The 23,053-nt window shown below is 40.1% G+C and overlaps 2 protein-coding genes across 14 annotated transcripts in view; one reads left to right on the plus strand and one right to left on the minus strand.

Annotated features, from left to right (window-relative positions):
* Positions 1 to 25: 25 nt before the first annotated feature.
* LOC115635422 (nucleoside diphosphate kinase) lies at positions 26 to 4,667 on the plus strand. The gene is made up of 5 exons (XM_030534138.1): positions 26 to 122; positions 795 to 927; positions 2,506 to 2,607; positions 3,654 to 3,766; positions 4,420 to 4,667. The coding sequence occupies exons 2-5, from the start codon at positions 799 to 801 to the stop codon at positions 4,535 to 4,537; spliced, it is 462 nt and encodes a 153-aa protein (XP_030389998.1). The 5' UTR covers positions 26 to 122; positions 795 to 798; the 3' UTR covers positions 4,538 to 4,667.
* A 2,692-nt stretch (positions 4,668 to 7,359) lies between these two features.
* Positions 7,360 to 23,053, minus strand: part of MBTD1 (mbt domain containing 1) — a 62,678-nt gene continuing 46,984 nt past the window's right edge. For 10 of the 13 annotated variants that reach the window (XM_030534130.1, XM_030534127.1, XM_030534126.1 and 7 more), the window contains 2 exons: positions 22,851 to 23,042; positions 7,360 to 11,685 (listed from right to left, as the gene is read on the minus strand). In XM_030534130.1, the coding sequence (XP_030389990.1) occupies positions 11,567 to 11,685; positions 22,851 to 23,042 (311 nt within the window). In that variant the 3' untranslated portion in view covers positions 7,360 to 11,566. Of the gene's footprint in view, positions 11,686 to 18,751; positions 20,045 to 22,850; positions 23,043 to 23,053 lie in introns of those variants that run through there. The other 3 variants (XM_030534134.1, XM_030534133.1, XM_030534135.1) reach the window with 2 other exon arrangements.

A 23,053-nucleotide genomic window follows, 5' to 3' on the forward strand; every position in this document is an offset into this window, starting at 1 on the left:
GCCAGCGCCTCTCTTCCGGGGGTGGGTTCCGGCTCCACCCGACCTCGCTCCTCCTCTTTCCCGGTGGATGCTGAGGGAAGGCTCGTGTCCAGCTCAGCAGCGGCCTTAGCAGCTCCAGGAAGGTGAGGCCGGTGTGGGGGCTGGGCAGGGCAGGCCCGCGGGAGAAGGAGACTGTGCCCAGACCGGGGGGCGCCGCCGGGGCCTGTGCTTCCCGCCAGGCCGCGGGAGGGGGACTACCGGCCGGGCCGGGGCTCCAAAGCCGGCCGGGGCGGCGGAGCCCGCCTGGGGACTGAACGGCAGGCGAGGCTCGCCGGGCCCCTGTGGGGCAGCCAGGCGGGGCTCGCCAGGCCCGTGTGGGGCGAAGAGGAACTGAACGACCGACACGCGAGAAGAACCAGCGGGGGATCCCCGCTGCCACGTGGCCCCTGGGCTGGGAGCCATTGGGGGAGCGAGAACGGGGTGGGGGGCATGTAAATAGAGGTCTAGATGGGAAAGGCTCGGGGCACTGCAGTAAGGACTAAGCGGGCATGGGCGGCAGTGAATGGGGGCCAGGGAGAAGGTGCCAGCAGCAGCAGCAGGGACGGATCCTGCACGTGTCTGGAATAAATCCCGCTAAGTGGCCTCCCTGGGTGGCATCCCTCGCCCCTTGAAGCACCGCTCACCTTGAATCCACTCCCTGGGTGGCTGAAGTCACCTCCTCGGGCATGTCTGTTCATCGGGACAGGATTGCGGCAAAACTGGCTCTACCGGTGTTGTCGCCTCGTTTCTCTTACCGCTCCCGTTTCCTTTCGCAGGACAATGGCTTCTAATGGCGAACGCACTTTCATTGCCGTCAAGCCTGATGGAGTCCAGAGGGGCCTCGTGGGAGAAATCATCAAACGCTTTGAACAGAAGGGCTTCCGCCTGGTGGCCATGAAATTCATGCATGTAAGGTCCTTAGAGGCAGGGCTGTTGTGAGGCTTAATTAATGCTTATAGGGCTCCCTGCCGTTCTTTGCGATAAAAGTCAACCTGTTATTACTACATGTTTTTTTCCCCTCTCGATTTGACTTGCAAATCCTAGCCAGCAAGATGAACTATACAGAAGCTTCATTCTCCCATACTGTTTTTCCCACATCAAAGTGAAAACCTGTAGTCCAGTCTGCACAAGAGTTGATATGCTTATTAAGTATCAGAGGGGTAGCCGTAATTAGTCTGGATCTGTAAAAGCAGCAAAGAATCCTGTGGCACCTTATAGACTAACAGAGGTTTTGGAGCATGAGCTTTCATAGGTGAATATCTACTTTGTCAGATGCATGTCATGAAGTAGGTATTCACCTACAAAAGCTCATGCTCCAAAACCTCTGTTAGTCTATAAGGTGCCACAGGATTCTCTGAAGCTACAAGGTGTGTATCCAGACTGGAACTTTCCCAATATTTAGAGTTGTACAGATGTAGGTTTTTAACTCACAACACTATAAAGTAGGGGCCAGAGTCACTAACTTAGGATCTAGACGTGAACTCTTTGATTTAGACGTGAACTCTCCTAAAAACTGAGGGGAGGTGTTCACTTCCAGGGCTTTGGGTCAGGCCTGTCTCATAAAATGTCAGCCATTTCTAGGTGGCATACAAGAGACTTTAAACAATTTGATCAACACTCCATTGTTATATTGTGTAGATCTGTGTGTCACATTTTCACTTTATGTGCTGTTCATTCACTGACTATCATGCGGTGTGACCATCCCTCCTCACCTTCACTTCTTCCTGTGGCACCTTATAGACTAACAGATGTATTGGGGCATAAGTTTTTGTGGGTGAATACCCACATACATCTGACAAAGTGGGTATTCACCCACGAAAGCTTATGCTGGAGTACAGGACTCTTTGTTGATATGCTTATTGTAACTTTTCAGATATAAATACACATACCAGGCCAAATTTCCTCACACAGGCCATTAACTGGATGAAGCTGCATGAATGTAACTGAACAGAAAATGTGAAAGAACTGTATTTAATTTAGGCTCTGTCTGGTGTAGTTTCCTTTCAGTTGTGTCTTGTCATTTCAGACCATAACTATACTGGGTCTCTTCTATTTCTTGTGAAACAGAAAGTTGTAATCATGGTTTGATACGACACAAGACAACTTAGCCTAAATTAATACAACCTAATGTTCAGTAAGCAAAAATGACCATGACTAGAAGGTTACATCAGGAAATGCAGTCTTCCAGATGTCTTGTATTCATAATAATTCGCAGCCATAAATTAACAAAGAGCTGATGGTATTGAACCTGCCTCAAGGTAAAATTCTTTAGTTAATAAAGAAAATTAGACAAAACTTGTTCTGAGTTACTCTGCATGTAAAATATGGAACAAACATAATTAGCTTGCAAACTCCTTGCTGTTGATACTTGTTTCATGACTGATATGAAGTATTAATTATTAATGCAGTAATGGGGTGCTGCTGCTTTTTATATTTTATTTTTTTAAACATTGCTCTCAAAATCTCACAATCAACTTTTCTTTAAAGGCTTCCGAAAACCTTCTAAAACAACATTACATTGACCTGAAAGATAGGCCATTCTACCCTGGTTTAGTTAAATACATGAATTCTGGACCTGTTGTGGCCATGGTGAGTAGTACTGTATTTACTTAAATATACATTATGCAGGAAATGGCTAGGTATTTTTTTCTAATTACATAAGCTATTTTTTTTAATTGTTAGCTTCTGTGGACACTTTACAGCTTTAAAAACAATTACTTTTTAAATTACACTGTCCCAATGTTTAAAATAAAGTGGTAAAAGAAAACAAACCAATTTCCACATCATCCAATGCTGCCCAGAGCACTTTTGAATGGGGGTAAGGGTCTGTTTATAAAACTTGACTTGAAAAGCTTTCCCCACTTCCTATGAATAGAACACGATGACTTCATTAGGATTCTCTGCCATTCATAATGGTTTCTGGATTATAGCGAAACAGGAGGGATGTGAGCAGAGTCCTGAAAGTTGCCTAGCAGGTGAAGTAGTAAGTGGTTGAGATTTCCAAGGCAGTCCAGGGGATTTAAACACTTAAAAGTCAGCTAAGAATTAAGGAGTAGACTTTCAAAGTAGTATAATTTTAAACAGCTATGTGAGCAGGTATGGAGTGTGTGTGTGTGTATCTTTGAGTTTTCACTGTTTTGTGTCGAATTGGCTCCATGGAGTCTGAGCTATTTAAAGATGCTAATTGCAGGCCACTTCACTAGAGATTTTTCAAGTTGCATCTATGTGAGAGCCACTCAGGAGTGGAAATAATCTTCTCTCAATAAGCTTCTGTTTACTAGTTTAGTGTTAACAATAGTGTCCATTATTCTTCAGGCCAGGTGTCTTTCAAATCTCACTTGTTTCAGATATGTTCTGGTAACAGGTAGCCATTCTGATGCTATTTACTCTCATGCCTTATCACAGTGAAAGATAACCAATGAAACAAGTGTAATTTACAAAGAACTGTAGCCATTTATTTTATAATTTTCTCTTGTTCCTAGTCTTCTCCTTTTGCAATTTAATTTATACAGATTCTAAGATAGATTTAGATCTTTGTGGGGAAGGCCTTTGTCTCCTTGGAAAGTGCCAAAGCTGAATCTTCTGTGTTGCCTTGAATGAGTATGGAATTATATATATTTTATTTTTTTTTAAAGGTTTGGGAGGGTCTTAATGTCGTTAAAACTGGCAGAGTTATGCTGGGAGAGACTAATCCTGCAGATTCTAAGCCTGGTACAATCCGTGGTGACTTCTGCATTCAAGTGGGAAGGTTGGTGCTGAAATTATTATATAAAAATTTTTTTCTAAATATTTTTCCAGAGTTACAAGATAAGTATATTTACTGCTTTCATTGTAAGCATCACTTGAATAAAAAAAAACTTAAGAGAACTTGTGCAGTCACCAGATACCCATTTCTTTCCTCAAAAGGTATGTTCTTACCTATACATAATGTATATGCATAGAGAAAAGAAGTCATTCTGTGTTAAAGCAAGCTGTTTTACTGTGGCTGTACTGTTTCCTATTTAGTGATCCAGTTTGGCATAGGATGAACTTCATGTTGCCTTCTGGAAAGCTTAGGTAGTTAGACATAAGAATCCTAGTCTGAAGCAGAGTTTAAGTTGTAGGACATTCCAACAAGAATGTTGCTTATATCAGGCATTTTGGGGTTTTAAACTATACTTCAGAATGTGATGAAAAATGATAATCAGGTCATGGCGATGCCGTTAATAGTTTGTTGTGTTTAATAGAACTAGATCTGTTATAGACTGACTTCACCAATAGAATCAGGGCTTTTTTTTGTTTTTGTTAAGAGCTGTACCACAAGCTCTGGCTGTTCAGCAGTAGATGAGTATCCAGACTTCTGTCCATATGAACAAGTTACCAACTGTTTGTTTGAAATTTTGTGATTGGCTTTCTTCATAGGAACATCATTCATGGCAGTGACTCTGTAGAAAGTGCTCAGAAGGAGATCCAGCTGTGGTTTCAGCCTGCAGAGCTTGTTGACTTCAAATCTTGTGCTCATGACTGGATCTATGAGTAAAATGATGTCTCTCTAATTAATTGTGCCTTCTTAACACAGCATCTCATTCCAGCAGCTACTGACCTGGGAGCAATTATTATGACAGTTACCTTTACATAGTACTGTAAAGTTTATTAAATTATGGAAACTATGTGTAGTCTGTGTATTCACTAGAAAACATACTTACATATGCATGGAGTAGAACTGGTCATTCGTACAGTAGTATACAACTATGCTTTGGGAGACAAAATGAAATCCACTCAGAGGAAACTACCCTGAAAACATGTTTAAAATGAAATCAAATCAGTGCTAAAAACTGGTATGTGATAGGTTGTGAGGAGAAAGCAAATTTATAGGGGCAGGTGAGACTTCCTTCAGACAACCCCATACTCCACAGCTTTTGCAGCTTATTGGCTAAAGTGAAAGCAGAGGATGAAGGAAGCATATTACTTCTCCCTCATGGTGTCTACTGGTGCTTAAAGAAAAGCATGTCCTTGCTTTTTTGTTTTACACAGGTTGACTCACCAGTCAGAAAAATCATTAAAAGGCAGAATCTGTACTTTTTTTTTATGCAGAGTTGCTTTAGGGAATTTTCTTCTATTTCCTCACACTTCTGCCCTGTTTAAGTAAGTCTCTGCTTAAACTGTAGCATTATTAGGGTCTACACTCTACATTATAGGACTATCACTTCAGAAGTGCTTTAAGCCAATATTTGAAATTAGACCTCCGAAGACTAGCAAATAATTCAGTTCATAAACTGATCCTCTACTAAAGAGGACATAAAGTGAAAATGTACAATGTGGTAACCAGACTAGAGTGGACCTGTTATAGTGATTTTTGAAACTAATAGTATACACCTTTTTGCAGCAAATAATGGGAAAAATAGGATGGAATCGCTTGACCCATACATTGCATCTCTGTATAACATAGTGATGGGGATTAAACTACTCAAGAGCTTAAACATGAGCTGTCAGTGAAAGATCTTAACGAATGGTATGAGTAGACAAGATCAGGTACCCTTCTTAGAATGGCCAAGATCTGAAACCCCTGCCCTGAGAAGCTGAGCCATTACAGCACAGTGCTGGCAAAGTTACATATAAGAAACTGATTTGAAAAGCTCCAAAACTAACCTGTCACTTTTTGGGCGAGTGATAGAAAGTTTGCTTAGAGCATCTCCTATGGATTGAATAGTATTTCTACAGTGGTGATCATACCTATGAGAAAAATGTTCAAAGGAACAGGGTCATCCACTATAATATAAACTTTTCATGTATTGCTTCTAACTGTAAATGTGTCTGCACTTTAAGTGAAATAAGTATTCCCATTTTATAGATAATGAGCCACACGGGTAACTGACCTCAGACGTGACAGCATAAGACCCAAGTCTCTTGACTGCCATCCTCATGCTCCTATTCATAGGACCATGCTGTCTCCTATAGGCTACAGTTATATAAGAGTAATATGAAATTTAATAAACTTGCCATGTTCTTACACTACGATAAAGCCTTATGGCATGCTTAGTAATAATGGCCAACATGGAACATGGTGTACTAGTCAATCACACTAAATCACTTAAACAATGCAGTTAAAGGACTTGGCTATTTAGCTTAGTAATTGATTGTACAAGAGAGATTTCTAAACTGAAGTGGGCTCAAACACCATTACATGATGTGACAGCTAATGTCCCATGTATTCTGCATCTATATTTAGCAGTACTCTAGCAGAAATTCTCAATCACTTTCAGATTAATTAAGTGAGATCTGATTGAATTTAATATGAATAATCCAGTCAGTATAACTGGTTTACTTTTATAGTGAATTCGGTTTTTTAAACTGTCCCCATATTTTCAGTTTCATGAACTGGAGGACTACCATGTGTAGCTTTTAGAGGAAATAGCTCTCTAGCTGCTTGGGACAGATTACATTGCCCAGTTTCAGGGTGCCTGAGTAGCCTGGAAGACAATGTTGAACTAGTTTGTGCTCCCTTCTCCTTTACCAGTTTATCTTCACAACTGAGGATACAAACAGCTTTTTTCCTACAGTGAAAGCTGGAATTTTTTTGGTAAACAGTTCTGTAGAAACAAGTACATTTCACAGATTTGCACCTAAGCCATTACTCGCTGTCTACAATGCAATTTGTTCCTGTACTAGTTGGCGACGCAGTGTCTATTGTACATACCACTGCAAATGCAGATGTGCCCTACTTGGGGTGACCAGATAGCAACTCTGAAAAAACAGGACAAAGGGGTGGGGGCTAATAGGCACTTATATAAGAAAAAGTCCCAAAAATGGGACTGTCCCTTTAAAAATGGGACATCTGGTCACCCTAACCCTACATCATGATTAGCACCCGTGCAGTCTTACTGTTCCAATGCATCCCACTAGGCTAAGTAGCATTGGGTGCAAGTCACCCTGCACTAATGTCAATTGTGCTGGCAATGGTGCAGCTACGCTGGTGGCTAAATCATAGTTTAGACAAGACTGTGGCAAGGACTGCTCAATAATGTAGATTTGTGAAAGGTCTGTGATATGACTTGTGGCAGCTTTAAAAAGTTTCCCTCTCGAAGATAAAATCCCACCCCCACACTTCCAGCAATGAAACCTGCACTGTGTATATGGCATCTTAAAGGAAAAGGGATAAATTTTCATTCCCATTGAAAAGCAGTTTTCAAAAATAATTGAAGTGTAACTTAAAAATTTAAGTATTTCTCATGAGTATATTTAAAAACATTTAATTAACTGATTTCTAATTTCAGTTCTGTTATTTATAATGGGCCCAATAAAGACACTACAACATATCTGAATATATACCTGAATTAAAAAAAAACTACCACACACATGGTCTTAGTTTAACATTTTTATTTTGTGTAAAAAAGGCAAATTTAGTGAATTATTTTCATCTTGTACACAAAGTTATAATTTTAATGCTTTTCACATCCATGCTGAAAATCTGCAGTCTGGTAAAAATGAAAGTAACGTTAATTTCTCCAAAAGCATTTTTCATTTAGTTATATACATTTCATGAGAAAGTGTTTAAAACTCTCATTGACCACACAAATTACCAAGAAAATAAAAGATTAAATTTGTACAGATATTGATCTATATAGCAAATACATACAGAAATGATGTAAAAACCCTATTCATTTCATCTTGATTCCCACCCCAATATATTTTCCCAGGGGCAAAAGCTGATGCTTTTTGTTGTATAAATGGCTGTGACTTTTTTTTTTAAATATGAAAATTAAAAGGAAGAAAAATTCAGTTTAATCACAGTTTTTTAATCCCTTCCCAATAAAGGATTGTTACCAAATATATATTAGCACCATAGTACAAATATTGGTGGGAGAGGGTATTCACATCACATAAAAACAACAATAATAAAAACAAACAAACACTGAAACCCGTGTTAGTATCCGTAAAACAAGAAATTGATAACTGCTTTAGCTTTCCTTATACACAGCAAGGAAAAGGTTAAGAAGTTGCATTTAAAACATAAAATCAAGGTCAGCAGTAAAATTCATTCTGAGCCATAAAAGAAGGGGCAGTTACAAGGTAAGTTGAGTTATTTGCACTACCCCTTAGTTATAAAAACTTGCTATGCCACATATTGAAATGACTCTTCGATCCCCAACTTTAGACGTCAATAGAGATTTCAGACTTTTAACACCTCACCTTTCTTTTAGCCAGGTAACATAGTTCACAGTAGAATGAAGGAAGAAAATTCTTTGAACCATGTTATTAATTAATACTAGTACATATTCAGTGAAGCCTGTACTAAAGACACCACTGCCAACAGGTAACCCCACTGTTTTAAGAGACCACTTTAAAGACCACTCCAAGTATGAATCTAGTACAATTTTGTTCAACTTTTACATAAACAAACTTCTCCCAAGCATGTGATTTTAGGTGATTCCTTACATTCTTTGCTTAGGATAGGTTACACTGTACTTGACAGGTAGGTATTCTTTGGATTCAGAAACCAGACTGAAATTCCACCCTCAAATACACATGAAATTCCCACCAAAGAGCATGTGTATCTGAGGGTGGAATTCAGCTTGCAGATAACCATGTTTAGTTTTTAAATAACCATTTTCAAGAAATATTATAAAGGTTGACAGACCCCCAAATGTGAGACACACAATTCTCCACCCCTCCCCCTACAAATGCATTTTACTATTAAAAAAAAAATCCAAAGAGTCCCCTTAAAATCTAGCCCAATTCAGGGTTATAATAATAGTTTCGATAATCCAAGTTCTGAAGCTGGACAACAAACAAAAGCCCAGGAATCTGGATTTTTTGCCCTCACAATTTGACATGTAACTATGGAGCCAATTCCACAACTTCTTTTCACATCAACCCTTATTCATACAACAGCGGTTCTCCTGAAGTCCATGAGCTACTTGTGCCACTAGGGCTAGTCTACACTAATGCTGTAAATTGATCTAAGTTACGCTAACTTAGGTCAATTTACAGCAGTCTCTACATCGCGCTACGTCGATGGGAAACCCTCTCCTGCCGACTTACCTGTCGCCTCTCCGGGAGATGGCACACAGACTTCTGATGGGAGAGCACTTTGCCATCAACTTAGCTTGTCTTCACCAGACCCGCTAAATCGACACCGCTGCATTGATTTACAACAGTGCCAATTTAGTCACAAGTGTTATTCTATGGAAGTAGAGGCTTTATGAAAGCAGATGCATCTCATGCATCCCTTGTACTCTGTGGGCCTAATTCTGCTAGCTTTGCTTTATATTACGTGCAACTAATCCCAATGACATCAATGCATTCAAATACTAACCAACTCGATGAAGTACCAGCAGAATCTGACTTTTTGATAGGTGACACAGACTGGTGTGACTGAGGCTCGCCAAAATGCCTTTGTTTCAAGCATATGTCATCCAAAATCCTGGACTTGTCTTTACATTCCTCTGATCAAGAACCGGGATTGTAAAACTACATTGCAGCCCCTTGTTTTGGAAGGCTCTGATTTTTAAACTTATTTGCTTTTTCTTTTGAGTTTTAAATGAAGTAAATGAATTGGAGGGACCAGGGGCTGAAGAGAGTAAATTTGAAACTGGTCAACCTTGACGGAGTCCTTTTAATATGGGTATTTTAGAGTTAAAATCTCTTTTCCACCTGAACTCACCGATATTTCACACCTGATAACCAACTTTTGTTGATATGAGAAAACAGTTGTCAAAAAGGGATCAATATTACAAAAATGTGACTGGGGGAGAGGAGAAAAGGTTTCCATACATTCCTATACTATACAGGACAAGTTTTACTTTCAGTAGTAACTACGAAACTTTACATCATTATCCTCTCTTGCATAGAATGAGGTAAACCTGTGCATATTAACAATGCTTGTACCCAAAGTTAGAGCAATATTTTAGAAAATAATCAAATTGCTGGTTTTCAACTTTCTATGCATTTTTTTTTAAAAAGTTCAAACAATAATATACCAAAAAATGGTATCCTGGGGCTCTGTGGGCTGATATCATTAAAGCATTTCTTAGGCTGAAGGACCATAGAAGTTATTAATTTTGACTGATTTCTTCTAAGCCCTACTGTATGGGTCAAGAGTCAGATGATCATTGTACTGCTCTGAAGGGGACCTGCAAAGACCCAGAAGCACTTATAGAACATATGCAGTTTATTCCTGAGAGTTTAGTTAATGAACCTTACTGGTAAAAGCTAAAGCTCTCCATGCCCGTTCTTCCAGTCACAACTCTGCAAGATGGAAAAAAATCAGGCTGCTAATCAACTCCAAGAATTAGGCCACCTGCCAAAATCCACATGGATTTAAAAATGGTAGAGGAGATGAAATTATTCAGCATTTATTAAAAATCCTCATATGTTAGTCTCTATAATCTCCTGCAAATATGTCTAAAAATATCTGTTCAGTTAAAGAGTCAAAAATAATGGGACGATTAAAGAGAGACTGGAAGGATTCCCGTCTTCTAGAACCAAATGAGTCCAATTTACCAAAAAGAATTTTTTTTTCAGATCCCAACTCCATTGTTATATTCTTGGAGAGCAGAATATTAAAACTTCTGCAGAACCGAGAGTAAATTTTTGCCTTCATAGTAAGTATTTTTCTAGTTCATCTGGTACATCTCGAGGATACCAACATACACAATTATTTGAAGAGATGGAAAGCAGGAGTCTAGATTTTTCTGAGGAATAAAACCAAAGAAAATGTCTTCAGGTTCCCTCCTCCCCCAAACATGTTTTCCATCCAAACAAGAAACAGGAAAAGGTCCTGAATTTCTAGTTTAAACGCTTATTTTCATGTAATTTTCCACGAGAGAATCTGCTGAAGTTCCAGTTTAACACAGGGCTCTGTAAACATTTACTTGAGCATCCCAAGATTAAAGGCCCAATCGAAGACCCACTGAAATCAGTGGGCATTGAATCAGGCCCTAAATGGAGTAACCATCTTGGAAAAGTTAATACCACACCTCATGAAAGCATCCCCATTGAAATTGGGCTACTCACACAAGTAAGGCTTGGCAGGGCTGGTCCCCTTAAACCATGTATATGTTTTTATGCCCCAAAGTCAGGACTTCAGTATTTTCACTATGAAAAACCAGAGGTGTGACTCATACAGCTCACAAAAGTCCAAAATCTCCCAACTTGTACCAACAAGGTTCATTTGTAATGACAGTTCATTTGTATTTGCAACTATATCCTCCTCAAACAGTTTCCTGCAATCCTGCTAATTGAACTTTAATTTTACCAAAAAATTAGAATTTCCGTTTAAGAATGCACAATAAATCTGAATTTGAAAATATTACAAAATTCTTTCAAAAGCTTCAAATACAACACAAAAATGTATTTTGTTTAATAAATTGTAAATTTTTTTCACTAAAATAGTTTCCCTGCCCCTCCAAAAATTTTGCAACTGAAGTTTCATCTACAGTTAGCAAAGTGCCCCAAATACAGCTCTGCAACTGTACCATCGAAATGGGAACAAAATCAGTCAGTCAGTCTTGGAGAAAGGCTCTTTTCTCTACTATCACCGCCCTGCCCCTCACATTTTTGAGCTGCCTTATGGTTCTTGTTTGATGTAGTAGCTGGCAGACCCATTGCTTTCCTGATCAGATGCTCCTTGAAGGAAGTTATACTCCTCTCCATCTAGCAACTCCTCCTTCAGCTGCAGTGAAGTCACTAAAAATAAAAGATAAAGACCCATAAAGAAGTCAAAATAATTGTTAAGATTTCCCTTCAGTTTAACTAAAACCTAATGTTATTTTTCCTTCTATTAATAATTTTAAACTGGGCACTAAAAAGGCTAAAGTTTAGAGAAATTATTTTCAAGAAATAATATATACATTAAATAAAATAGCTTTAGACTCGTGGATTTAAAGTGCAGTTATAATCAGAAAAAGGACTGTAAAATGTATAAATTGGGCAGGGGGGAGGAGGGGAGTTCCCACACTGATTGCTTCTCAGTAAGTCTAGATCCAACTTGTATCAAAAGATTATTTGCATTTACTTCCAGCCCTATAAATTTAACTTGAGATCACTGTCATGGGAAAGAAGCACCAACCTAACCCAATATGTACCTTTCACATTATCTCCAGGCTGCATAGTTAGAACTTGGCTGACAAGCTACATGAGGCAGAACAAATTCTGTTCACACCTCTACAGCTGGGTTGTCTCCACAGTTCTAATAGTGAAGTGGGCAGATCTATTAATCACTAATACACATTACTATAGCACCTTCTAGTCAAATTCCTAAAGGCGCCTTTCTCACCAATGAATCATGAGCTCCCTGGTGAGGCAGGCTGATATTAAACCCATTTCACAGTTGGGAAGACACAGAGAAAGATTAAGAGGGCAAGCGTGCCCAAGATCACATTGGAAGCATGTGGTAGAGCTAGAGCAGAACCCAGATGTCAGGTCTAGTTCTTTGACCAGCCTTCTTCTCTTGGTACTCAGACACCCTCACAGGAAGCAGATGCTTTGACTTTTCTGACAATAACTGCACTTTAAGTTATACCCTTAACATCATTTCAAATGATATAACAACTTAGCTTTAACAAATGCCCCTGAGGTTTAATTTTAGCCTCAGGGCCCCCTTATTAATACTTCTGGTTAAGCTAAATGACAAACTGAAAACTGATTACCCACTGTTTAGAAGAACAAATACTGGACAATGATTGAAAATAAAGTAACTTGGAAATTATGGTAAAAAATCTATCTATGGACAGGTCTACACTGCAAAAAACAAACCAACCCATTGAAGCAAGTCTCAGAGCCTGGGTCGACAGACTCAGGCCTGTGCAACAGCACTGAAAATAGCTGTGCAGATTTTCCCACTCGGGCTCTGACACCTGGTGAAGGGGATGAGTCTTAGAGTCCGAGCAGGAACTTCTACACTATTATTTCTAGTGTCATAGAGCAAACCTCATCAATCTAAGTCTGTAGATCTGGGCTCTGAGACTTGATGCTCTCGATGGGTTTTCCCCCCGTCCCCTTTCCTTTTCTGCAGTGTAGACACAAAAGGGTCAACCAGTAAGATGCGCAAAAATTAAAGTGATTTCTTAAAATACAAATATCCACGTTGCATAGCAAAATAATCTAAGTTCCAAGATTTTTTTTTTTTAATTTTTCTTTCGAGTCTGCCCTTCTGAGCCATCTGCCTATAGCAACCATCTTAGCGTAAAGAACAGTTGATACAATAAGGAGGGTCATTTTAAGAAATGGTAAATTAAGCTCCATCTTGTTGCAATGCTGCTTCCACATATAAGACTAGTAACTGAATTAAGAAGCTCATGTCACTGGAATTCCACACTGTGTTTTGATGAGCAAATGTGGGAAGTTTTGTCCAACCAAGAAAAACAGATGTTATTTCAAGCGTGTCACTACTATGATTATTTCTGGCAAAGTGACAGATTGAAATCTGTATGCAATGTTGGTTTAGCTGTGTTGGTCCCAGAATATTAGAGAGACAAGGAGGGTGAAGTGATATTTTTTATTGGACCAACTTATGCTGATGAGAGGGACAAGTTTTCACAAAGCTCTTCTTCAGATTGAAATCTGACTATTTTCTCAGATGGGTGCTGGGCTTCAAGAGTGAGAGTGGCCTTCTGCGTATTTACAGAACTGGTACACTTAGACTGGTTGAGAGAATAGACTGTATCAGTCAGTTATATACTGCTTATTTGGGTCAGTAATTCAGTTTAATTGGGAAAGTGCAGATGAGTAAGTAATACTTACATAGGGCTCTCTGGATTTTTGATATAGACTCATAGACTTTAAGGTCAGAAGGGAGCAATGTGATCATCTAGTCTGACCTCCTGCACAAAGCAGGCCACAGAACCCTACCCATCCACTTCTATAACGAACCCCTAACCTATGTCCAAGTTACTGAAGTCTTCAAATTGTGGTTTGAAGACCTCAAGCTGCAGAGAATCCACCAGCAAGTGACCCGTGCCCCATGCTGCAGAGGAAGGCGAAAAACCTCCAGGGCCTCTGCCAGTCTGCCCTGGATGAAAATTCCTTTCCAACCCCAAATATGGTGATCAGCTAAACCCTGAGCATGTGGGCAAGACTCACCAGCCAGCACTCAGGAAAGAATTCTCTGCAGTAACTCAGATCCCATCCCATCTAACATCCCATCACAGAACACTGGGCATACTTATCTGCTGATATCAAAGATCAATTGCCAAAATTAAGATATCATACCATCCCTTCCATAAACTTATCAAGCTTAGTCTTGAAGCCAGATATGTCTTTTGCCCCCACTACTCCCCTTGGAAGGCTGTTCCAGAACTTCACTCCTCTAATGGTTAGAAACCTTTGTCTAATTTCAAGTCTAAACTTCCTAGAATCCAGTTTATACCCATTTGTTCTTGTGTCCACATTGATACTAAGCTTAAATAATTCCTCTCCCTCCCTAATATTAATCCCTCTGATATATTTATAAAGAGCAAGCATATCCCCCCTCAGCCTTCTTTTGGCTAGACTAAAGAAGCCAAGCTCTTTGAGTCTCCTTTCATATGACAGGTTTTCCATTCCTCGGATCATCCTAGTAGCCCGTCTCTGAACCTGTTCCACTTTGAATTCATCCTTCTTAAACATGGCAGACCAGAACTGCACACAGTATTCCAGGTGAGGTCTCACCAGTGCCTTATACAACAGTACTAACACCTCCTTATCTTTGCTGGAAATACCTCGCCTGATGCATCCTAAAACCGCATTAGCTTTTTTAATGGCCATATCACATTGGCGGCTCATAGTCATCCTGCGATCAACCAATACTCCAAGGTCCTTCTCCTCCTCTGTTGCTTCCAACTGATGTGTCCCCAATGTATATCTAAAATTCTTATTATTAATCCCGAAGTGCATGACCTTGCACTTTTCACTATTAAATGTAATCCTATTACTATTAGTCCAGTTTACAAGGTCATCCAGATCTTCCTGTATGATATCCCGGTCCTTCTCCGTGTTAGCAATACCCCCCAGCTTTGTGTCATCCGCAAACTTTATTAGCACATTCCCGCTTTTTGTGCTAAGGTCAGTAATAAAAGGGTTAAATAAGATTGGTCCCAAAACCGATCCTTGAGGAACACTAGTAACCTCCTTCCAGCCTGACAGTTCACCCTTCAGTACGACCCGTTGAAGTCTCCCCTTTAACCAGTTCCTTATCCACCTTTCAATTTTCATATTCATCCCCATCTTTTCCAATTTAACTAAATTCCCCATGTGGAACTGTGTCAAATGCCTTACTGAAATCGAGGTAAATTAGGTCTACTGCATTTCCTTTGTCTAAATAATCTGTCACCTTCTCAAAAAAGATCAGGTTGGTTTGGCCCGATCTTGTTTTATTTTGTCCCAACTACCATTGACCTCAATGTCCTTAACTACTTTTCTCCTTCAAAATTTTTTCCAAGACCTTACATACTACAGATGTCAAACTAACAGGTCTATAAAAGCAAAGAATTCTGTGGCACCTTATAGACTAACAGGCATTTTGGAGCATGAGCTTTCGTGGGTGAACATATGCATGCATCTGACGAAGTGGGTATTCACCCACGAAAGCTCATGCTCCAAAACGTCTGTTAGTCTATAAGGTGCCACAGGATTCTTTGCTGCTTTTACAGATCCAGATTAACACGGCTACCCCTCTGATACTTAACAGGCCTATAGTTACTTGGATCACTTTTTTTCCCCTTCTTAAAGGTAGGAACTATGTTAGCAATTCTCTAGTCGTACGGTACAACCCGAGTTTACCGATTCATTAAAAATTCTCGCTAACGGGCTTGCAATTTCATGTGCCAGTTCCTTTAATATTCTCAGATGAAGATTGTCTGGGCCCTCCGATTTTGTCCCATTAAGCTGTTCCAGTTTGGCTTCTACCTCAGATGTGGTAATATCCACCTCCATATCCTCATTCCCATTTGTCATCCTTCCATTATCCCTAAGCTCCTCATTAGCCTTATTAAAGACTGAGGCAAAGTACTTATTTAGATATTGGGCCATGCCTAGGTTATCCTTAACCTCCTTTCCATCCTCAGTGTTTAGCAGTCCCACTTCTTTCTTTTTCTTCTTCTTATTTATATGGCTATAGAACCTTTTACTATTGGTTTTGATTCCCTTTGCAAGATCCAACTCCACTTGGCTTTTAGCCTTTCTCACTTTATCCCTACATGTTCTGACCTCGCTAAGGTAGCTTTCCTTGCTAATCCCGCCCTTCTTCCACTCCTTGTAGGCTTTCTGCTTTTTCTTAATCACCTCTCTGAGATGCTTGCTCATCCAGCTCAGTCTACAACTCCTGCCTATGGTTTTTTATCCCTTTCTTGGGATGCAGGCTTCCGATAGTTTCTGCAGCTGTGACTTAAAGTAATTCCAGGCCTCCTCCGCATTTAGATCCACAAGTTCTTCAGTCCAATCCACTTCCCTAACTAATTTCCTTAATTCTTTAAAATTAGCCCTTGAGAAGTCAAAAACCCTAGTCCCAGATCTATTTTTGTTTATCCTTCCATCTAGTTTGAACTGAATTAGCTCATGATCACTCAAACCAAGGTTGTCCCCTACAACCATTTCTTCTATGAGGTCCTCACTGCTCACCAAAACCAAATCTAAAATGGCATCCCCTCTTGTTGGTTCTTCAACTACTTGGTGAAGAAATCCATCTGCTATCACATCCAGAAAAATCTGAGCCCTATTATTCTTGCTAGCACTTGTCCTCCAGTCTATATCTGGAAAGTTAAAGTCTCCCATGATCACACATTTCCCATTAGTGTTTACTTCATTAAAAACATTAAAGAGGTCTCTATCCATATCCAAATCAGATCCCGGCGGTCTGTAGCACACCCCAAGCACTCTCTCAGTGGAGGCTCTAGTAGCTTTCTTTCCCAGTGTGATTTTTGCCCAGAAAGACTCTGTCTTGTCCATTCCATCACTTCTTATTTCTTTACAGTTAACCTCCTCATTGATGTACAATGCTACTCCACCACTTTTGCCTTTATTTCTGTCTTTCCTAAACAGCACATAGCCTTCAATACCTGTACTCCAGTCATGATTACTATTCCACCATGTTTCTGTTATCCCTATAATATCCAGTTTCACTTCCTGCACCAGTAGCTCTAGTTCCTCCATTTTGTTCCCTAGGCTCCTTGCATTAGTGTACAGACTTCTTAATTTTTGCCGTTTGGCTTCACTGACATGCTTTACCCTGTTAGGCACAGACATTCTACCACCAGCATCACCTGTTAGTCTGCTATCTACACTACCCTTCCTCCTTATGCCAATTCTTCTGTCCACGGCTGTATCCCCTCTTACTTTGTTTACTTCCCTCTCAAGATTAAATTCCGGCGTGGAGATCTCCTGGACATCTCCCAACCATCTCCCCCAAAATCCTAGTTTAAAGCTCTCTTAATCAGTTCGGCGAGCCTCCATCCTAGAAGTCTATTTCCCTCCTTGCTCAGGTGAAATCCATCCCACGAGAACAGTCTTCTGTCCGTAAATGCTTCCCAGTGGCCGTACATTCCAAAGCCTTCCTTATAGCACCACTGCCTAAGCCATCTATTGATCGCCATAATCTTATTACACCTTTGTTGCCCTTATCTAGGAACCAGCAGAATCCCATGAAAATCACCTGAGCCTCGATTTCCTTAAGCGTCTTCCCCAGTCTGGCATAGTCTCCCTTGATACATTTCAGAGAGTATCTAGCCATATCATTTGTTCCCACATGAAGGACAATCAACGGATTCTTTCCCGCTCCTGCTAGGATCCTTTTCAACCTCAGGTCCACATCCTCTATCTTAGCACCCGGCTGACAGCACACTCTTCTGTTCTCCTGATCAGCTCTAGTCACAGGCCTGTCTATTCTTCTCAGCAAGGAGTCTCCAATCACATAGACCTGCCTTTTCCTGGTGACAGTGTGATTCTCTGGTCTATCCCCTGCACCCACTGGCTGCAAGTCCTCTCGATTCCTATTCACTCTTGCAATCCTCCTGGGGCTTATATTTGGTGTTGCCTCCATTGACTCCTCTTCTCCTCTTGTAGGACTATCAACTCTTCTCTTTTCCCTTGCTCTCTCCCCTTCAGCGACCACCTGCTGTGCCCCTTCTTCATTTTCCAACTCTGCAAACCTGTTCCTGAGTTCTATTTCTCCTTCACTGGCCCTTCTTTTCCTCTGCCTGGTTCTCTTAGTCACATGCTTCCATCGTCCACCTTCCTCACCCAGCAGTCTCTCCTCTGAATTCTTTGGTCCTGCTTCCATCTGCACATCTGAGCTTACCCCTTCAGCCTCCTCGTGTCTGTGCTCTATCATCTGCTCAAACTCCCTTCTAAACTCAACCAGAGTTTCCACCTGCATCTCCAGTCCTCGGATCTTTTCTTCCATCAGCTCTATCAGGCGGCACTTCATGCAGACAAAACTCTTTTCAGGTACCCACTCCAAGATCATGTACATGCCGCAGCTTCCACATCCAGTCATCCTCATTGAGTCTTTCACTGCTACCTCTATATCAGTCATAGCCTTCCCACCTAAAGCCTGGTAGTCCACGGAACACAACACAACACAAACCCCCAGCAGGCACCAGACCACCACCCAGTCCCTTAACTAGCCCGTTGGTTCCTCTATCCTAGTCTCCCCCGCAACCTCCCCCTGTAAACGCCCTCTGAAACTCCCCTGTTTACAGTTCTGGCTGCTGTGCCGCTGCCTGACTGGCTGGCTACTTTTATAGGACCCCTAATCAAGTAAGCCCCACCCCCTAATCAGGGCTCCGCTGCTCTCCCAGCACACTGCCCCTACCATACAACTGGAGAATTGCTTATGTGCTTTATCTCCCCCTATAAATCTTCGGCTTATAAAAAGAGAACATTTTTAAACATCACTCAAAGCTAAAATCTCTTCTGGCTGATAATATTACAAAGGTTCTCAGAAACTTGGTGGCTATGGATTTCTCTAGTTCAGCTCATTTTAGAAGGGGGGAAAATGTCACTGAGCATTTTTCCTTTAACTTCAGTGGACCAGCACATTTCATAGCAATGAAGTAAAGCAATCTGAAGGTACAAAGTGAGTATTTGTGTTTATTATTGTTAAATAACATTTACTATTGTAGTAGCAATCAGAATCCAACCAGATTGGACCTCCATCATCCTAGGTGCTATACGAATATATAGGAAGTGACAGACCCTATCCCAAAGAGCTTGCGGTCTGGAAAATTCTGCTTACTGAAGATAAAAGGCTGACAAAGCATCCTACACAAACAGGTTGTATAACATTAAGGCTTTCGTCCTACAATTAGATCCACTAGCACAGACCTTTGGATATTAGTGGGTCCGTCGCAGGACTAGGGGTCTTAGTTTTTAAATAAAAATGTGAAGAGTCAAATTCTGCTCTGGGATACACGCATAAGTCTCCAACAGACTTTAATGGAATGGACATCTCCAAAAACAGAATTTGTTCCTTAATGTATATATAGCAAGAGAGTTTTGTCTGTTAAACCAGTTTAGAAGGAGCACAGTAATCCACTTTCTCTCATATGCTCAGCTCCTATGATAATGACATCAATTCTGTCACTCTTTAGCAAGATGGTTGCCTTCAGGAACAGGCTGAGAAATGCAGACTTAACTTAAAATGCTGGTTTTAATTGATCATTCACAGTTTGCATCCAAGGAGAACATCTTATCTTGTGTACATTAAGATGGGTATTCTTTCTCCTTCATCTTCCAAAACAACAGATGGCTGAATTTAAAAGCTTCCTTTACTACAGATGTGTACGCACAGCATTCAGAACCAAGTTACATTTTTATTACTAACTGCGAAACACAAGCCTATAATTTCACTGCTTAATTTCATGCTTTAATTTTTGCTAAAAAGAATTAAGCATGATTAAAAAACATGTACTATCTTCAGATCACAGATGCCTCATAATTCATTTTCTTTCATGTAAGTGACAGGCAGGAAAAATTGTTTACAATAGAGGGTTTGCAGCATATTTGCAATTAATTTTTAAGACCCAGGATACTTTTTTATCTTCTATCTTCCTATTAAAAAAAAAAAAGTGATCTGAAACACAAAGAAGAATGATATTATGGATAGCAGTACCAAATAGGTTGCAATTAACCTCCCAATTTGATTGAGTAAGAAAAGTGATATTTATCAATATATGAGCATATATGAAAAGCAGGAACACTGAAAAGAAAATATGGCAACATTGTCATTAAAGGTGCAGTACCCACATTAAAAGGTTGATTAATATACAAAAACTGATGACTATCTGATGACCAAATGAATGAGAGAAGCATTAAAAAGTTTCAGTTACTGAATACCAAGTTAATAACGCCAATGTCTTTTGAAATGCAAAAATCTGATGCAGTGAAATCTGAAAATAAATCCCAAAACCTGTTGCTATTTGTAATCCTGCTATAAATTTACAAGACATTTGATTATTCTTTTATTATGGTCCTATATCATCTTCCATGTTGATACACATTCCTGTGCTAAATAAAAATAAAATTTAAAAACATTAAAATATTTTAAAATTGCTAAAAAAGCAGCAGAGCATGATGTAAACCTACAAAAATCAAGCAAACTCACTACCTTGCATCATGGAAACCTCTTCCCTCCCTACTCTCCCCCCAAAACCTTGATTATTTTTGCCTGTCCCTATGTCACATCTAATGTACAGCAGAGGCCTTTTCTTTTATTAGTCTATAGAGGACCACACACACATAAGGCATGGTATCTTTACATAATAAGCAACAACAAGAACAGAGATATGCTGTGCTATTTACTCTAGGAAAATGCTAATATACAGACGTTCAAATTGCTTTCCTACAATTTGAAATAATTGGGTCAAGTTCCCATCCTCCTCAGTATTTAAATAATACATGTGGGTTTGCCCAATATTTCAAGTACACTTGGTGAGTTAGCAGGCTTCACATTTTGTCCTAGATCTATTCAATTAGCACTAAGATCCCAACAGTTAAATATTTAACCACTATTTTCCCCTGCTAACAAATCTCTTGAAGAAAAGTTTATCAACACCATGGGTTCAAGCTACATCTATATAGTACAACACTTGAATGATAAACAAAGAGATAAATACTTAGCTATAGTGCCTTAAATCATTCAGCCAAGTGGCTGAACATCCAGCTGATGGAAGGTTCTGAACAGAAGGAAAGACACACAAGGTGCTCCCTCTCCTCATTAGCTCAGTGAGATATCTGCGCAATGGTCTCAGTACCTTGCTACCCCAGGAAGCCCCACCCTGATCTCCCTTGTATCAGGGATGTGATGTTAGTAACCTGCCCGGCCAGGAAACATCAGAAGAAACAAGACCCTGACTTTAGGGGATAACACATGTCAATAAAGAAAGTGGGACTGGTTTTGGAAAGAGACTTCTTTCCTTAACTGCCCAGAGATCATGTCTTTCTCAACACAGAGCTGTATGAAGGCTACATTTCAATGCTGAGAAGTCATCACATATAATTCTTAAAGTTTCAAAATAAAGATGAAAGTAAAAGAAAAGCAGCATGACTGTGTCAGAGAGCAAAAGCAATTCTTAAAGAAGCAAGATGAAGTACTATTGAATTCTGCAGCCATACAAATGGTGGATGAGAGGACAATGAGGTTATTTAATGAACCTGATATAGATTTTCTGATAGAAAATGAACATTCAGAGCAGACTGGATATCAGTCAGCAATACACTGTTTGGAAAATGAGGGCCTAATCTTGAGAGCAGCTGAGCACTTCTGAGGGGTGCTGCGTGCCTTTTGTTCCCATTAAAGTCACTGGGAGATGAGGGGATTCAGTTCCTTGTACAATCAAACCCCGAACGTAGCAGTGGCCACAACAATCCAGGGAGAAAGCTGTCAGTCAGAACATGATCTTAGATCAGCATCCAAAGCCACATTATGGTGTCCACAGCATCTCATCTAGGGTGCTTGAAGAACATTACCGCTAACTGGTGATCGATAGCATAACTACACCCTAACAGATGTGAAGGATATTGTGAGAATCTGATCTGACTATCCTACATTTGAAGGGAGACAGTCATGAGGCTCTCATAGAGCTTTTTTCATTTCTAACTTTTCATCAAAGATTACCTTATACAAAACACAAGACTTACATAAGACAGATGTTTTAATCTGCCAGACCAATACTATTAATACATGAATTCTTAAAGAGTTTTCCCTAATCACTAATTAAGATCGATAAACTTCATTTTGTCAATATTCAAATAAAACCAGCCTTTTGGTTTTGGAGCAAGCATGGGGGGGGGGAAGGGGGGTGGAAAAAAACAGGTTTGTTTTCAAAGGGTAAATCCTTTCAAATTTATTTCTTATCATACCCAACTGTGGTCTGTAGAACACTGAATATAAGAGACTCAATTATGCTTAAATTCAAAAGACCTCTTTTTCCAAACAGCTGTTCTCTTATATACAGGCTGTATGCAATCACAAATCTCTTTCTAGTTATATATGGTGCCCAAGCCTTTAAGGAATAATGTGCAGAGTTCTAACAATGATGTTGTGTTACATATTACAATTCAGTAAGTTAATTGAAAGTATCTGCACGCTTTAAAAAAAAAAAATTTGCCGAAGTGCAGTTTGGTAGTTAAATCACAATGTCCATAAGCCTCAGTGATCTATAATCCATATATTTGCCCTAGGAACCATTGCTCTCTGATGAATTCAGTGAAGTGGACTGATATGGACCAGTGGAAGTGACTATTCCTCTTACTTTACAGACAGAAACAAGGAAACAAGTAAACAAGGTAGCATATTTCATGCCAGACCACACTTTGTCCCCCACCCTGTTCAGCATTTCCCTCTGCAGTAACCGAGAGACTTTGATGGTGCTCATTACCTGTTTTGAGGCTGGGACTGAACTCTTGGCTAGTCCTGGGAGGCTGGAAGGCCTCCGGGGCTGTCTGTGCTGGAAGGGTTCGATATGGAGGAGGAGTCAACTCTTCATCACCAGAGAAGCTCCTCCGCACCCCACCTGTCATGGGTAGGCTCGACAAACTGACAGGCTTCTTCCCAACTGGTATCTTCCTCTCTAAACATCAA

Source organism: Gopherus evgoodei, chromosome 15, assembly GCF_007399415.2.
Source record: "Gopherus evgoodei ecotype Sinaloan lineage chromosome 15, rGopEvg1_v1.p, whole genome shotgun sequence".
NCBI classification, from domain to species: Eukaryota; Metazoa; Chordata; order Testudines; family Testudinidae; genus Gopherus; species Gopherus evgoodei.